General features: G+C 38.6%; 1 protein-coding gene across 3 annotated transcripts in view; it reads left to right on the top strand.

Moving 5' to 3' along the window:
* UTRN (utrophin) overlaps positions 1-19,028 on the top strand; it is a 393,293-nt gene that overhangs the window by 319,491 nt on the left and 54,774 nt on the right. For all 3 annotated transcript variants that reach the window (XM_072856186.1, XM_072856185.1, XM_072856184.1), the window contains 3 exons: positions 6,641-6,702; positions 7,707-7,781; positions 14,866-15,067. In XM_072856186.1, coding sequence (XP_072712287.1) covers positions 6,641-6,702; positions 7,707-7,781; positions 14,866-15,067 — 339 coding nt within the window. The remainder of the gene's footprint in view (positions 1-6,640; positions 6,703-7,706; positions 7,782-14,865; positions 15,068-19,028) is intronic.

The following is a 19,028-nucleotide window of genomic DNA, read 5'->3' as shown; positions in this document are numbered from 1 at the left end:
ATGCATTATGCCAACTCTTTTCCTCCACAAAACAATATTTGCTAATGGGCTTAAAAAAAGAAAATATATGGTATCTAGGTAAAGCGCCATGACATATTTGTAAAGTGGGGAGGATGTTATGCCATTTGAAATGTGGCAAGGGCAGCAAAGACAGAGTTCTAAGTGCTGTTGATTCATAAGTGATCAGTAAAGATCCTGATTTCAGTTAATGTTTTGTTCAAATGACAACAGGATCAGAAAGCTACTTAACATAACACCAGAGTACTGTTTCATTGTCTGCTCTTGTGGTGTTTGCCAGTGATGATCAACACAGACAAAAGCCTTGTCCATGCTAAGAAATGATTAAAAACCCACAAACCTGTCGCTAGTTTTCTTTCTTGTAGACAAAAAGCTAAAAAAGAATGAATTAAATTGTTTTTCACAACTCCATGGGCGACTTGAAACACCTGGAGATGTACAACTTACTCCATTCATTTCAACAGGACTCTTCTCTTATTTCCAGAGATCATAAGTTAAATGACTTGCTAACTGTTTCTCAGCTCTTACTTACAACCAGGTAGTGTTTTTAACAAGGATTATCTTTGCCAATTGTAATTAGAAAGCTGCCAGCAAACATAATGGATAAGAAACAGATTGTAAGGGTAAATGTTTGTCATTTAGGCTTTAGAGTGCTTCATTAATATGTAGTTTTTAAAATTTGGAATATTTTATGGTTATAATGTTTATTTGTAGTTAGTGTAATTTACACAAATGCATTTAGACTTTTTAAATTACACTGTTTTGTCGTATAATCTATTCATGGATGCATGTTTTGCTGCATGGCTTATATTGTGTCAGTAAGTTTTGGCAGTCTTCTGCCAGACCTAGGAGACTCTTACTCTGAATAACTCAGTCTTTTGATACTAACCAAAAAAATAACACTGAATGAATTCTCTTGTGGCTCAGTGAAACACTTTTAATTCTGCCCTGACTGATCCATGTGGGAAGATGTAACATGTTCACACTACTTGTGTTACTGTCCTGCAGACTGGCTCATTTGTGTCATGGCAGAAATCCCTTCTTACGCCACCCACTGTACAGAATGAAATCTCATAACTTCAGCTCCTGTAGACCTTGAAAAGTTCTTTTTATCCAGTGCCATCTACATGCAAGATGAATAACGAGCCCAACTGTTGTTCACTTTCACTCAAAGTAAATATCACCTCGCTCTACAAGTAGTTCTTCCTGAAGCTAGTAGAGTACTTGCGAGAGAAGGTGCTCCTTGGCGCGAGTGTCGCTGTGACCTGGGACAGAACTGCCACAGTAGTTGTAACAGAGAGGGAAGACTCTGTAGGTTTCTCTGCTCTTGGTTAAATGCTTGTTTTGAGTCTTTTCAGAAGTTCAGCGAGATGACTAAAAATGATAAACTTCTCATGTATTTTCACAAGTTATCATGTAAAATTCATCTTTTTTCTAACTTCAGCATCATTCCAAATTTAGATTTCCATTAGCTTCTCTGCAGGCTTAGTTTTCCATCATTGGGGATTACAGATTGTTTTCTATAGAAAAATACAGAAAATGGCATTTCTTCACATTTTTAGCAGATAGTTGCTAGCAGGGCTGAATTTTCTGAAAACTTCCTGTTGTGTCTCTGTTGAAAACAATCCATCCAGTTTTACCTAATTGCCTTCTGGGACTTACCAGAAGTTAATGGCCTCCAGAGGAATCAAGTTGCAGCTCTCTTCATGATGTAGTAAAATCATTTTGCCTGGAAATCTTCAGAAAATGACTGCAGCACTTCTGTGAGTGAATTGCATACTGCTTTAGTCGCTTACCTTGTTTTACCAACTCTGGTAATTAGCAATTTAGCAATTTCTGGTCCTTTGCTCTAAGGATGACATCTTTCACATACACATGTAAAATGTATAATCTTCTGTTTATCAGTGTCCTTGTTCTTGTAGGTTTGATGTCTTGTATGTTATTTGTGTTTACTGAGCAAGGTATCAGAGATGCAGGGGAGCATCCAAGTCTGCTTTTACTGGCTGGGCAATAACTGGCAGGCAATTGTAACTGCTGCGGTGTGTATTTTAGAATAGGTTGCTATGTCATGAACTTGCATAAAAAGGAGCTACGAGATCCCGGTCAGAAAGATCTCCCCCAATTTCATCAAGTCTGTCTCATCTGTTACAGACCATCCAATACTGACTGTAAAGTTTCTGAGTGCATTTCTCAGAATGGTCTTGGTCTGCTCTTCTTGATCTGCTTGCTTTAGTATTGCATCAATAACACAAAAGCTACTGTAGCTACAGCGGAGGAAGATGGATCTTATTTCAAAGAGCTGCTTTACAAACCAAATCACCAGAAAGCACTTCATCTTGCATGCCTCCTGTTTGGAACGCCTAATAAAATGGCTCCTTTCTCTGACAGTTTTATTTCTAGCGTAGGAAGGTTATCTGCACACCCATTTTTTCTTCCTGTGAAAATCAATTTGTGTCCACATAAAAGTCCCTGCATATTATGAAATTGTTATCAAACAAAACTTTACCTTAAGAAATGTTGCTGTTGAGACCGATTCCTTCCCTCTCCCCCAGTTTTTTATAGCTCTTTTTAAATTTGCAGTTACATTTTTTTTCCTCAGCTCTGTCCAGTATAGTCTGGCTTTCGTGTCTTCTGTCTCAAAAATGAAGCCTATCCATGGAATATATTTGGTGGTGGTAGTGGAGTTGCTGCCTCCTTTGACCTGAATGGACTGTTGAGTCGGTGATTCACTCACTCTAAGCCCATTTCTCTTCTCTGCTGGATCCATGTACAGGATTGCTCAGCCATTATGGATGGTTTCTTGCTAGGTGTTTTGCAGTGAGGCTGGCATAATCATGTTTACCTTGTGTAGTCATTTAGCAGCTGTCAGGTAGTACTGACTGTTGGGTAATTGTGGACGAGCCCGGATGAAGGGATTCTCTCTCGCCTTTTTTCCCTTCCACCAGATGATGTTGACGGGGCCTCCTTTCTCACGTAATCCTAGTGGCAGGTAGCTACCATGTGTGGTGTACAAAAGAACTGAGTGACAAGTTTTAAAAACCAATTAGTCTATGCACAGTCTTGCACAAATGTATTTCTCTTTCAAATGAAAATAGAAACATAAAATACTTTCTGGTCATTATTTTATTAGGTAGAGATTTCATGTTCTGTGTTTTTCTGTAAAGAGAAAATTTAGCTGTTCAGGTGTTTACTACATTAAATGGAGAAATAAGATGATAGTGCAGGATACAGAGATTTTGGATATCCCCTTCACTTTTTTTTCTGCTTCATGTTAAGCACACACAAAATAGAAAAAATAACATAATTTTTACATGGTATGTTGTCATGATTAAAGTAGGTTTTAGTCTTTCAGGTGAAACTGCTACTGAAACTATGTACTTAAAGCATACAATTTCAATAATGAAACTGTTGTTTGTTCTTAAATCTTGGACACCTGATTTAAGGAAAAAGCTTGATTGGTAATATCAGCTCTTATTCATTGCATATGGGTTTATAGATTACTTAGAAGCTGGAATCGCAATTAGATCTGCCCACATCCTAATTAAGCATTACAGATGTGTACTGGAGTGTATTTCCAGAGGGGGGAAAGCAAGGATTTATTGAAGTATTTATCTTTTTTTTTTCTTCCTTTTTTTTTTTTTAATAAGAAAAGAGAAAAGGTCTCTTTGGCAGAGATAAGCAAAATTTAACAATTTGCTGCAAGACAAGAAGAATTTCAAATCAGCTTCTGCTGTCAATCCATTGTTGGTTGTGTAGAGAGGCATTTGCTGCTAATAAACCTTTGCACTTCTGCAATGCTTCCCAGGCGAGATGCTTGCAGCACCCCACAAGTAGGAAATTGATTTCTTCATGGAAACAAACATATTTTTAATGCCAGAAGATGGTGAACTCAGAAACAAATGCTACTATTCAGCAAAGTTTTTACCATCACAGCTAATTTTAACATGATAGTTTCTTCTATGGCAGTAAACAGGATTTGACGCAGCTAAATTGCATGTAGTTTACATGCAGTTTTTGCACTAATATGTTAACATTTAAAATAGACTGAAATGTATTTTTATATATACATACATTTAAATTTTCTATCACAGAACTGCCACCTACCTTTACTTTTGACATAGAAGCTTGAAGATGTTTTAGTTAAGAACCTTTTCTCAGAAAATCCTAAGAAATCCTTTTCACTTATGTTGACAGTAAAGTCACCAGTCTTTGTCCTTTTTTTTGTTTTGTTCATTTGTGGTTTGGGTTTTTTGTTTTGTGGGGTTTTTTTCTTGGTGGAGTTGAGGTGAAGCAATTTTCTTAAAACAAGCTTTATTAAACTGATCACATATTGGATCCATTTCTGTGGGCAATTGCAATGGGTTTTGTCAACAGAAATCAATTCTAAATGTTCAATGTGATAATAATGACATCCCGCTTAACACAATAGTGCAGATATTGGGCAGCTTCAGGACCAGTTTTGAGGTTATTTAATAAATTGATCAGTATGAGTCATTATACTATATTTTCAGTTCCTGTTTACTGGAGCTCTATATGTTGTTCTTCTTTCTAATGTACTGTAGGGGTTTTTTATACCAGGCTTTTTGAGAATGCTGGACAATCAATTGTCTTTACCTTGGCACAGCACCAAACCCAGATACACCCTTTTTTCTTGTTGTTGGCTTCATGATGATTTATTGGTGTGCCCCTTCCAGGGAAATGATTGTCAAGCTACTTGGTTTTGAAATGACTTTTCTGGACAAGGATAAACAGTGCTGTTTTAAAAGTGTCTTTCTAGAAACTACAAAAACACTGATTTAGACACTGGTATGCCTTAGCTTTGGAGTTCAGCGTATCAGAGCCTTGACCACCTTATTCTGAAATTTGAAACATGAACATAATTCATGTGATATTATTATCAAACTGAAACCAAATAAAAGTTTCAGTTCAGGAAGATGTGTTCAGATGTAAAGATGTATTTCAGTGTTCTTCTGGATTGGGGAGGGTTTACTGTAGTATTTTGGAGTCAATCAAGGTCTAACAAGATTTTTTAATTATTATTGCATGTTGTATAAAACTCTCTTGTTTAAATGTAATATGTGCAGGCCTTTTGTCCTCTTTCAGTCATCTCCTAGGGAATAATCACAAAGAGGGAAAAGAGGGTTTATACCCACTGTATTAATAGGAAATACATATTTTGTCTTCCATGAAAAACACCTCACAAGGTTGTGATGGTGCCAGATATACAAATAAGACCCGTGGCAGAGAGAGTTAAGCCTAATGCCAGAGAGAAGCTGACTGTGGAGACCTAGACCAGACTCAAAACTGGAAAGGTCACACTGGTGAAGTGGGGATCGTATCCCCTATGCAGAGGCCCAATGCATGGGCTTTCCACTAGTGTATCTCTAAGGGTAATGTAAAGAAGGGCTCTCAGCACTTACTTTGGAGCCTGCCTCCCCTCTGTGGTACGTGCCCTGTCTCTGTAGATCATTAGAGGAGGGACCTTCTATCCCATTTATTTTCCATCACTTAGTATAAAAGGGTTCTTTCTTGGTGGGTTTCTCAATTAAAAAAAAAAAAATCGATGATGATAAATTACTGAGCACCCACTGAGGTACAGCCATTTATATATATCAACTGAAGCTACAGTCCACTACATTTAAGGGCAAAGTGCCATTTAAAGTTATTATTTACAACCAAGTACGCCTGTATGTGGAAAAAAAAAAAGTGTGCACATTAAAATTTTTTAAATAGAAACAAAGGTGAAATAAGTGGTATTCTCTGCTCATTATTGTTATATTTACTAACCTAGCATCACTTCATTTTCATTATTAACTTTTAAAGGGAGTGCTATGATCTTTTTAACATAACCTCTCTAATTTTCTTACAAATCTAATTCAAATATAAATAGTTTGTGACGCAAGAATGTGCAATCACTCCAGCAATTAATATTCAGAAATACAAGTAAAATGTGGCTTGTAGAAGGGAATTGGAGATTTCAGTAGCCTGACATAATACACGTTTTGACCCCTATGGCTGCATACCCGAAACACTGGTGAATTGAAACAGCAGTGCTAAATGGTGGGTTAAGCGATGCTGTCTATTGAATCTCTCTTCTGTGAGCGCTAGTGTAGAACACACCCCCTAAATGAAGATACCTACTGGTATCAGGTGTGTGAAGAGTGATCAGGCTTTCCATTAAATGCCTTACAGGTAAAGTTTAAAATTGTTATATGTGTTCTGATACAGGTGTTCAGATATGCAATGAAGTCTGAAATGAAACCTCAATGCTTTTTATTTTTGAAGTGTTTTTTACAAATATTTTCATTGTGCTACAGCAGCAGGAAGTTTTGCATTTTTATCTTATTAGAGTGCCTCTTAGTTTCAGGATCAGAGTTCAACTGATACTGTCACACTTAGAAGCAAAAGTAAATACTGTTAAATATGGGTGGGCTATTGTCAAACTTACTTTGTGAATAAAAAATCAAGGAGCTGAGTGGCACAAATCATGTATTTTTATTGAAGGGCTGAGGGATTTCTTGCCACTTAAACACGGAAAATCAGAATATCCTTGGGTTTTTGTCCTTTGCATTGTGTGTGTACATGTGTTGCCTGAAACTTTGATTACCTCATTCCTTTGTAGTCATGAGACACAGACAACCTGTTGGGATCATCCTAAAATGACTGATCTCTTTCAGTCCTTAGGTGAGTGCATTTCTTAAAATAAACTATTGTGTGATGTTCATTCCATGAGTAAAAGCCTGCATTTGTCTGCTGACCACATCTGAGTTGCCATGAACTGTGTGTAATAGCATTTCCCACTTTGTGATGAGACACACGTTGCAAGAAACCTACTGCCTTGATTGCATCGTGTTTATTGCCTTTCAGTGATTTTAATTCTGAACAATATGCTCTGACTCTATGCTTTAATGCAGTATCTTGTTTATTTCTTCTAAATCCGCGAGGGATTGTCCAATGATGCAGGCTGTCTGTGTGTTTAAAGCAGGATGCTGGTCTGCAGGGAACTAATTTTTGTAAAAAATCAGAGCAGCTACACTATCAGTAAAGGCTAGACCAAATTATGGTACAACTAGTTCAACATACCCTGCTAACATTTACATTTACTGTGAGATCTCTCTTTCTAAGGAGCGAAAGGGTAAAATACTGTTAAGTGAGGAAAATGTTACTATACCCATCAGTTTCTAAAATAGAGCTTATGGCTATATGACTGTCCCTTTCAAAGCACTGTTTACAAAGTCATGGCATAGAAATTATGGCTTAAAAAGCCATTCTTTCTCTGTGACCTTTGCTGCCCTCTGTTTCTTGTATGTTGTCTGATGGAATTGTAAATTATTTGAGAAACATACTGTATTTGAACACTTGTCTGGAAACTACTTAACACTTCATCGTACGTATGTAAAACTCTATTATATGTATACATATTACATGTGCCAAGATAGTGTCAGAATTTTTGGTGTGCCAGTCTCTGAAGGCCCTGGATTGTTAGAGTCAGGAGGCTTTCCCTGCAGGTGGATTGGACTGAGGTCTCAACTTCTCAGTTTGTTTTATTTGTTCTGATATATCCTATTAATTCATTGCAGAGAAGAGAAGGGATATCAGACTTCTTCCAAAATGTGAAAAATTGTATGTAAAGGAAACTTACAGACTCTCCTTTTCGGGCTGCTCATATTTCTGTTCTGCTGTTTCAGCTGACTTGAACAACGTACGCTTCTCTGCCTACCGTACGGCCATCAAAATCCGAAGACTGCAGAAAGCACTGTGCTGTGAGTTTGGCCTTTGAGACAAATTATTTCTCTACAGTACTTGAGGAAGGGAGGGTCAGCTTAAGTCTAACAACATTAATGTTTAACAAGGGACCAGATACATCCTTGACAGATTGTCAGCCAACAAAACAGCAGGAAGAATTGCCACTAGTAGGTATCATTATTGCAAATAAATAAAATCAATTAATGAAAAAAGGGATGCAGCAGGTAAGTTGAAATGGTATGCCCACTAAGAATACTTTGAGAAGTGATAGGAAAATAAATATTGGACCTCTTGACTATTGCATACTGTTCCTGATACAAGCTCATACAAACCAATGTGAAATGATGTGAGCTAAAATCCTGACCTTTGACATAAACTCAGGTACTTTATTATATTTTAGAGAGTTCTATGCCATTTTTTTTAAGTGTTTACTGCTGCTAGATATAACTTTGAAAATATTCCTCCCTCAGAATATCTTGCTGCGTGAACTCCAGTTAAAGAGGAGTTCAGGCCACTCAAAGTGTGAGGGGAAAGGATACAGATCTGTATAGTTGCTTATAGGTAGTTGGTATTGCTGTACATTTTAATCACAAAAAGCTACTAGGACAAAAGAAACTACTATTATTAGCAATAATAATATGTGTATCTATATTGGGGATATGGGGAAGGGTCTTCAGTTTAGACAGGAAATAACAGTGCATTTAATATGCACATTGGATATTCTGCCCAGACCTGTGTTGACATCTGTCCCTGTTCTTAAGCAGTCTAGTAATTCAGCCACAGTCCACTCTGAAGAGCACATAGATTTCATTAGCAGGAAAGGATAGGTGTCTACTGAGTAGGCTCAGATGCCTAAACTACTTCATTTCCAAGGTTCTTGTTTGTATCTCCAATTTTCTGTTCTATATTTGCTAGGTATTTAAAAAAGCATTTCGTATTATATCACAATTATGGTTTAATTCAGCAGCAAGTTGCATGACTACCATATTCAAAGTTTAGCAGCCTCAGAAGTGGTGTATCAGGAGGTCTTGTCCTGGCCTCTGGACTTGGGACTTCTCTGAGTCACACAGCGAGTACCATATTGCAGTTCTGGGCTCTTACCTGAGTCTCCTGTGCAATGCAAACTCGGAGTACTCTTTGGAGTCATCCTGCCACTGGTATTTCTGCATTGTCCTTGAGAATCAGGATGAGAAAAAGAAAGATGGTACTTTTCTGGGTGAGCTGAGCTAGCTTGTAACTGCTCAATGTTTATTTGAGAGAAATGGGATTGAACTAATAGTTTGACGTAATACAGAAGTGGTTTACATTGTAGAGAGAGGCAAGACATGAAGACAAGGAAAATAACTGAAAGGGCAAAAAGTTTAGAAGGAAGTGAGATTTTGTGAGAAGGCAGAGAAGAGAGAGCGTGTAGAAGAAAATTAGCTGAAACAAACTGTGGACATGAAGGTGTACAAAAAGAAAGGAGTGCAAAAAATATGTTGTAGAAATGATGAGAATATGAATTTTTAAAAATTATTAGGACTATGAATGGAAAAGAAAATACATAAAAAACCACACCTACTGGAAAGAAAATAGGGTGAAGTAGAAAAATGGAAACTGGACAGTTTTGGAAGGAGGTCTGAGTTGTGAATGAGTGTGAAGGTCAAAGATTTTAGACCTTTTGAAAAGTCTTGGCAACAGCTGGTATAAAAGCGTTGTACAACATTACCAAATTTTCTTGTTTAAACTCAGGAGTCCTTGCTGTGGGGTACTTGCCTGAAGGGTGTACAGTACTGCAGTCTGAGTAGGAACACAAGAAGGGCAAAGCCATCCTAAAGATGCAAGCAAGGAAGGAGTTGCACAAAGCAGTGTCCTTTCCCACCCTCTAGGTGGTTAGTTTTCCTTCCAGCCTAGAAGATAGCAGTCTGATCTTGGCAGTAGCTTCTTGGATGGACTTCAGATATGCATTATACCAAATGAAGGTGTGCCTGAGATGCTAGCTAGCTACTCCAGAAAGCTAGAGTGCATCTGTGCAACGGCACAGGCTCTTGAGAGTAGCTCTTGCCACTTCTTCATACACTATGCTGGCTTCTCACAGAATTTCAAATCAAGTTTGAGATCTTGGGTTCAAGGTCTTACATTTGGGAAAAAGCAGAACCAGTCCTTTCAAAGTTTGTCTGATGGTACTGAAAGAAAAACTGTATTTCTTTGGCACAGCCTAGAGCTTCTCTGTGCAAGAGGTATGGTCCCACCCAAGGCTATAGTTTCATCTCCCAGCAAGACTAAAGAGCATTATGAGCTTTCTGCTTATCAGTGTGCAGAGTATAAAGTATGCATCAACATGTACCTAAAAACCAAACACAAAGAAAGAAACCAGAAAGCGCAGTAAAATTGTCCTTGTGTGTGCTGCTCCCCAGGGAAGAGTGAAAAAACAGACTGCACATAATGGATGCTAATCATGCTGCCTATTTCTGACAGGCATACAGATTGTCTAGTGACCTGTATAGAACAAACTTCACTTTCATTACTTCTAACATGCTTTGAGAAGGAATATACTTCCTGCTTTTGCTTTTACTGCAAAATATATCAATTTCTGTAATAACCGCAATCGTTAGCTCTCCTCATTCACAGATTTCAAAAGTGCATTCCTATCAAAGTGAATATTGTCTCCAGTTTCAGGGGAGGGAGGTGGAAGGAGGACAGAGGGAAGTTGTAAGAAGTAAAGAAAATATTCCAGTTTGAAAGAGCCAGGAGTAAAACTGTCATCGCTACAGATCCAATCTGCTGCGTTATTTATGAAGCTGTTTGCTTGCTCCATCTCTGTGCCTCATGGGAGGGGACAACAGCCAAAAAACCCTTTGTCTTTATTACACGCACATATTTGACAAAGGATTGGTGTAATTTGTGAGAACACTGTGGTCTTTTAAGAAAGACATTGCAGATTATCCACAAAGCTAAATGCTACAAGAATTTTCTGTCTCTGAACAGGAACTTGTTATGATGAGGCACAATTTTAAGACTACCTTCAAAAATATCATCAGTGCTGTTCCTTTTGTCATTGCTTGCTTAGCTGATTTATTTCTTGCCAGAGAACAGGTCAAATTCCCTTTGTGATGATTCTTGGCCTGATTCTGTCCCATGAATAGCTGCTGAGATAGCCAAAACATAGCATGGGCTAGCACCTCCTCTCTGAGGGAGAGTGGTTAAGCCCTATCTAGAATTCTTTTCTTGACTTTTGTTTGTGGGTGGTTTTGTTTTAAGGTAGGGAAAGAGTCATCTTCTGTGCCCCTGCCATTCATTCTCTGGTCTGAGTTACTTTAGTGTTTCATTGTATTTCCTGTGATTTTAACTGTGTATGGTTTTTAAAGGTGTTTGGAGGCAGAATGCTTCAGAAAGGCTTATGTGCTAAGGCAAAGAAAATGTCAAAAAAATCACTAGAAAATGAGGTCGTTGTAAACTGTAAAATGTGACAAATTGCTGTCACAGCCGCAGTGTGTGTATAACTGCAAAGGCCTTTTTGGTGAGAACTCCAAGGGCACAGCTGGAGCAGGATGCACAGTCCTGCTTGCACCTGATAGATTTTGACTTTGCAGTGAGGACTGGTAACACAGTACTAGTGCTATACAAGCAGGTTCAGGAGTATGTAATTTGAGAACTGCACTTTGCAAAACTTTTCTGATGCCAAATCTCTCTTCTGAGTCTTCGGTCCTGGTAAGTGTCAAAACAACATGGTTCTGGGGAAGTTATTCTCTCCCACTCCCCCCACCCTCCTTTAGAAGTGGGAAAGGAGAGTCATGTTTCATCTTGTTCTGTTTTTTGGAAGGTAGATTCCTGCAGAGACTAATATATGTGTGCATGTACCTACGTGTATTTATTTTGCAGGAAGCTGAGAAAGGTTGCAGGTTGGAAAGAACAAATTCTTAGCTTCTCTGTCTCAGATGATGTGGGGCAGACGCGCTGAGAGCACTTTCCCCCTGTAGCAGAAGAAGAACAGGGCCAGAGAGAGTACCGTGTGTTGCAGTAGCACTGGGCAGCTGTGCAGTACCAGACCCTGACTATAATATTTTAGTCAGCATACTCATGCAGCATACTTCAGCTCATTTTCAAGAAATTATATTGCCCCAGATACTGAAGTGTAGTACTGGAAGGGAAAAAGCGAACAAAACCACCATGTATATTCAGAATTCTGTCACTGAGCTCCTCCAGGTGATTTAAAATTTAAGAATGCTAATGGGAATATCAACTGCACAAGGCTAAGGAACAAACATTAAGGCACACCGGACTAAAAGAGAGCGCCATGTAGACTTCCCTCAGCCATCCAGTCTTTTGCAGGAACTGCTATCATTCACAAGGTCTTTCTAATACAAAAGCTCCATAGCAATGCCTGCCTATTTTCTGTGGGGTTACAGCAGCCTCAAATTTGCCATTAGCACCTGCATGTCATTACTTGCTCCTGAGTCAGTCACTCACATCTGCTTGAACCGTGCTGAATGATGTGGTTTCTGTTTATAGTTTTCCTTTGGGAAAGTCTCCTCACTGCAGAAAGGAAAGAAATTACCCTTGTGTCCATTTGTTGGTTAACAGCAGGATTGATCGTTCAGCACATTTGGGCAGATGCAGAATGGTCCTGCAAAAATGCACTAAAAGCTGTGTACAGTAGGCTTCATGCCAGCAATGACACGTGAGTCTCAGGTTAGCTTTTCCCCATCTGCATAAACACAGTTTATTTAAAAACTTTCAGAAATTGAAATGTAATGAGAAAATAATCCCTCTTTACATCAGCCCAATTCAGGGGCACTGCTAGTGCGTAGGCCTCACCAAGGCAGGATAACTGCCTGCTCCCAAAGTTCATTCAGCCGGGTGAATTCTGAAGTAAGCAGGGATAGAAGTAATTTCCTCTGGTTGTTCTCCATGAATGGTGTCATCCAAAAGTATAAGTTTTGCTTTATTTGCATTAGTACAGCAGCAGGGTTTCCTTTTAGTATGAAAATACTGAAAGTACCTCTCCTGATTCCCTCTAGAATCCTTTGGCAGAAATGGGAATGGGAGATCTTAACGCCAGCAGATCAAGACATGAAGTTAGCAGGCTTTACTCCAGTGTCTGTTGAATTGCCGTTTTCAGTGCAAGGACGGTTATGCCAAGCCCAAAGGCTACAACTTTCTGACATTCCAAGGCATTCCAAGTTTTCACTGGCTTTAAAAAGTACAAGTTTTGAGTGCTGTCAGTCTGTTTTAGGAAGCTGCTTACCTGCTTTTAGCCAACCGTTAAGTACATTACAAAAACAGGTTGAAAAAAATACCACCGCCAAACTGGTTGCAATAATTTTGAGGTGGTTTTTTTTCCCCTTGTAGGTCATGAACGAAAAGCATGAAAAGTGACCATCTCTCCTGAGTGCAATATTGACGTGGATAGCATGTTATAGTTTTGTACCTGGCTTCGCCCCCCTCCCTCCACCCCTCAGAAAAATAGTCTGTGTTGCATTGTGGTGTTGGTTTTTTTGGATTTCCTTTGTTTTTAAATATGCCTGTGAGCCTTTTCCAATGTATTACGTATTTTCCAGCTACTGAAGAAGATTGTGCTGCAGTGTACTGCCAAATACTTTGTCTACCTCAGGTCAAACTAGTGGCAAGGTATTTTGCTGCAATTAGCAGTCTGCCTGTTTGGTAAATACACAGCTGGCATTTGTTTGTAAGCCCAAGAGATTGGCTTTTAGAAAAAAAGAAAAAGAAAATAAAAAGTAAATTAACATAAAACCCGTGCAAGTCTGATGCTGTAAAGTTAGAACAGAATGTACAGATGTCAGTGACGGAGAGAAAAAGTAAGGGCTATGATGTACTATTTCTCATTTTACAGTGATGTTAGGAAGGGTAGATTGAGGAAATGGGATTGGGAATGTAACCTTCTTTTGGCCTATCACCTTATCTTTTGGTAGGTGCTCATTGAGTTCTTGACAGAATTGCTCATAGTGGTTAGTGTTGTCTTGCTCCTGCTTTTTTCTGCTGTGCTTATGTTCCAGCCCAAGCTAGGCTTACCTGATTTGCACAGACTGCCCTTCTGGAGTCCTTATTTAATGTTATCGGTGCAGAGCAATTTACAACACATCTGAGATTGTCATGTTTCATTTACTTTGAGAGATGACATTTATAGTGTAAATGTGTTACTGGCTCTCCAGAAACAGCTCTGTATGAGCTCAGAATATACTTCATGTTGTATACACTGTAGCAAGCATACTGATATATTGCACCTATTTTTTTTTGCTAAAGTCCTCACTTCTGTCAAAAAATGTCACTGAGGATTATACCACCCTTTGACTTGCATTATTCTTCCTTCTTTTACACCAAAATAAGTTTCCTCTTTTCCGCTTTGTTTTGCAAAAGGAATTAGAAGAACTCATTTACAGCTTTTTATTTTCACCATGCAAAACCCAGATTTTCACAATTGCAATCACATTTCTGTGGTTTTGGGGGCAAAACCCTTGTCACCTGTAGGATAATCCCTAGCATCACCAGGTGCTTATAGAAAGCATGCTGTAATAAAGGAGATCAAAATATTTTTCATGAAAGAGTAGCATTTTGTGTTCTGGAAAACTACAATAAATAATTTCCCTGTGTCCCTCCCTGCTTTCTTTTAAGCCTCAATTTAGCAACTGGTGTTCAGTTAATCAGGCCTCAGTACATTCCTACTGCATTTAAGAGAACATTGTTACCTAAGAATTTGCTTTGCTTTACATTTAATCAAAAGTGATAGTCATTTAATGGGTTTCTGCTTTATGGTAAACGCAAAGAATCCTCTAAGCCTAGTGGACTCCTAGTGTGCATACATCTGAAGTTAGGATCCTCTAATTACACAGACTACTTCACTGGCTTTTTAAATGTTCTTCCGAGCTGTGCGGTGTCATTATGGTGTTCTTGTTGATTCTGTTTTTTTAAATATATAGTACCAAAATGCTGTGGACTTCACAGAGAACGGTTTTTCACTATAATCTTACTAAATGAAAGCTACTTCTTGGCTAATTATCTGCAGTGTTTGCTACAATATGCACATGAACAAGTATTGTGAACACTATGCTCGGGTATCTATAGTCACACCTTTTTTCTTTTTTTTTAATCACCTGTTGTTAGTGGACCTGTTGGACCTGAACACAACAAGTGAAGTTTTCAAACAGCACAAGTTGAGTCAAAATGACCAGCTGATTGGTGTCCAGGATGTGATCAGCTGTCTCGCTGCCATCTACAGTGGACTTGAAGAGAAACACAAGGATATGGTGAATGTTCCTCTCTGTGTAGACATGTGTCTTAACTGGCTACTCAATGTATATGATAGGTAAGTAACAAGTCTTTATTCACAGTGCGTACCCCAGCAATTTAAAGTAGTATTAACAAAATATAAACCACGGAGACTGGTAGTTTTTGCACATGTGACTTATCAAAAATGCTGGACTTATAGGACTGATGTATATTTTTTCTGAGTTACTTTCTTGAGGAAGTGTCCATGATAATAGAAAAATGATAAAGCCTTAAGAAGTTCTTTAATAAAAAGTTATATCTTTTGATATTTTTGACTGAGTAATGGAAGTGCAGTTGCTTCCAATGAAATGTTTCTTAGGCTGTCCTGCCCAGATACACTGAACTAACGTTACACTGCTTTTATACTACTACCAAACATCAAAAGGATTTCAAAAATTGTATATGTGAGTAGAGAACTGGATATGCTGCTGTAGCTGTGTTCCTACTGTAAATGTCCCAAATTGCCCAGATTGTTTGCCATTTGTACCAGATCCTATTTCTGCCACAGGTGAGAACACTTTTGTTATTTATTGTACACATAGTTACTTGCATGCCATAAACCTGGCTGAGCTCCCTGTCCCGAATCCTCTGTCAACTGGTGGTTGTTCTGATCTCAACGCTAAAGCCTGTCTGATTCTGAGGGTCAGCAGTGTCCTGGTCCTGCCTCACTTCCAGCAGGTGCAGCTCCTGCCTTTATCAGTTCTGAGTGCTGGCGCTATGTGAGCCACCTGCCCTGGTCCTGGCAGCAAAGCTGTATTTTGCTGGTGGATTGTGAGTTTGTCTCAAGAATGTTTCAGGATGCTTACAGTAAGAACTTGTGGGTTTATTTAAATGCACGTCTGCCATTTCCAGAGAGAGCACTGAATCTGAGAGGACATGAAAAAGTCCACTCCAGCAGCCCCTTGTGGTTTTGGCCAGTCCTTTCTGAGCCCCCAGACACTTCTTTCTCCTGCTGAATGTTGAACTCTGACCTCTGCCCTGCTCTGCCCTGCAGTATTTCCACCTGCATGATGACCTATAATCAATATGTTGTTATTTAGTTGTGCCTTTGAGTCATGAGTTTGTTGCTCATTTTTCTTAGTGGTGTTCAGCATTCTTATCTTCCTTCTGTAGTAAAAACTGGGAAGAGACTTGGTTTCCATCAGCTCCTCCATTCCCTACAATGTATCTCCCTTACATTGCTTGAGCAAAGGCATTTCAGGACTCGTCTGCAGCTGACTAAAGACACAGTAGTGCAATACATGGGGTGGTCGCTTCAGTGTGTCTGAATGTATGCTTTAGTTCAGAGTTATACACATAATTACAAATCAGAGTTTCTAAGCTGTGTGAGGTTGGTTACCAAATTTATTTCCTTTCTCCCTATTTGAAGATAGAAAGAGCAAAAGTATGACTTGAGTAATGATAGAAATTCTTATACCTGGCTTTGCAAAAGAGAGCTGTTACTTGTTGATGTATGCATTATCTTCACTATGTTCAGTCACTTAATCAGTGCCAAATTCTAACAGTTCATAGCTTTTTTCTTTTTTTCCCCTAGAGGATTACACACCAGTACTCCTATACTTTGTGGATATTTTATTTTATTTTTATTTTAAACATTGTGGTAGGGGAGAGGGAAGGAGGGAACAGAGTACATATGACCATTTAGCATTTATGTGCTGACTACCTATTATGTTTTGACATTTTAATATTGCTGTTTAATATTGTGACATTTCTCTTAGTTGGAATTCTCATCATTACCACTGGAAAATTGGAGAGCCCATCAAATAATGACTGGGACTTCTTCCTGCAATTATTTTTATTCTGCAGAGCTCTGTATTGTGGGTGAATAAACACATCACTTGCAAATAGAGCAGTAGATCAAGTGGGTTGCTTGACTTAAATGTTACTGGTTATTTAGAATAAGAGACTTAATAATGTCAGATAACTTTTTGTAGTTACTGGTTGGAGTTTTTTCAGATTGATCACAAATCCATTATATCTTCTTCAGCTTACCTTTGCTTCCTAACTTCAGTTAGAAGTCAGTTGTTTAATCTGTTCATATTTAAAATGCAAGTAGTAAGCAACAAACCTTTCTTTCAGTAACGTTTCCTGTTGCTCCCATTTCCCCTTGATTATTATGTTGAAAGCATTAGTGCAGATAATTCTTCAAGCTGATGAAAGACTTTAATCTTCAGTCAAACTTTGAAAAATGGAGGATGAAGCTTTTCTGACATAAAATTACCTTTTACAGTATGTTTCCTTGCTCCCCTTTCAAATCCACTCCAGGGGAAAAAAAAAAGCTGAAAGAACAGGCACCAATTTTGATCTGCCTTTTTTTTTTTTTTAATTGGCCTTTAGGAAAGAACTAATTTGTGTCTTGGCATTTCCATTGTTTATTGCATTGGTGTTATACATATACAATGTTTCAAATCATTAGACTGCCTACAAAAAGCATCTGTTAGTTGCTTGCTATTAACCTGAGATTTAATTACTGATTCACAGATTGACGGCAAACTCGGTAGTTCTTTAGACTTACCTACAGATGTCTTTGGCCTGTAAAGAACCAATTTATTTTTAGAAATAGTAGGCAAGTCTGTTGTGTTCTGGTATTTTCTGACACATCAGGAATGATTCATTCTCCAAGCTGAGTAGAGGAGAGAAACATTAAATTTACTCGCTGACTTTTACTTCTTCAAGGACTCAAAGGTTGTTCCAGGCAGCAACATCTGCCCTGTAAACATTTTCTGAAGTTAAAGTTCCTTGTTTTTGTTAGTCCAGAGACTTTTTTTAAATGAAATTATAAATAAGTGTGTTGCATTTTACAGTGAGAGCTGTGAAGGAAATTGTTTGCTCTATGAAATCATTTGGCCAGGCCTGTGTTTAAATCATCCAAAAGCAATAGCTGGTTGTTATTGTTCTGGACTATATACTGTCAAATGTGCTAAAATCTCCAAAAGTCATTTATATGAAATGGACTGATAGCTCTCAGTACTAGTGGAATAACTCAACGCCCCTTGAAATCAGTTGTTTCAGATGTTTTAAAGTCTGTCATACATAATATAGAATACATGTACTAATTGTGGGCAATGACTCATTATTTCAATCAAAATTATCCAATGTCCATAAAGAAACTTTTACATGCACTGTTTTTAAAGTCTTGCAACATTTATCTGACTTCTTGTATTTCAACTTTTAAATTTTCTTGATTTTTGTGATGTTAGAATACTTTTGATAATGCATTCTTTTAAATTTAATTTTTTTGGTGCATTAGTCTAGGAAGGGTATCTATGGTATGGCACATATGCTAACCTTTTCCATATGATCAAAGCTGTCATTCATGATCACTCTCTGTGGCTCAGGCTTCCCCTGAAGAATTACAGCTTTGTTATTTATTGTTGCACTTACACACCTGGCAAATTCTAACACCAGATTGTGTTAATATCCCAGGCCTTACCAGCACGTTAAGTTCAGCAAAATCTGAACTTCTGATGAATGAGAAGGATGAGGCACCTGCTCAGTCAGCCTTAACTTTATGCCCTGGTTTTGACCGTAGCTGATGGAAATTTTCTGCATGCACTCCAGATGCATTCCCTGTGTTGATGATAGCTGTCTTGATTCACAGAGGACTCTGCGGGAGCAGCTTGGCAGGCTGTGATAGGAGTAAGAAGTGCTCTAGGAAGGACATGGCCTTCTGTAGGGCAGGAAAATGAGCTCCTTTGACTCCTCTGTGGTTGATCAAGGGGAGGCATCTGTGGGGACTTTCAGAATCTATCAGGCTGCCTCCTGTTGCTGGGTTATGTAGATAACTGGTAGCTGCCATCCTTGGGAGTCCTTAATTGTAGTGTCAACATTGACCAGGCTTGAGAGCTCTTTGACAGAAGTCAGAACTGAAGGGGGCTCCTCTTCTTACTTCTCCAGTTTTCCTTGCTAGTGCCTGATGTTTTTATGTTGTTGCCCCCCACCCTCAGGGGACACAGGGTCCCTCTGGCCTTGTTATTGCTTATCTTGTTTTCTGTTGG

Source organism: Ciconia boyciana, chromosome 3, assembly GCF_034638445.1.
Source record: "Ciconia boyciana chromosome 3, ASM3463844v1, whole genome shotgun sequence".
Lineage (NCBI taxonomy): Eukaryota > Metazoa > Chordata > Aves > Ciconiiformes > Ciconiidae > Ciconia > Ciconia boyciana.
Note: the sequence above shows the minus strand (reverse complement) of the source record. Positions and strands in the feature narration are given on the sequence as shown.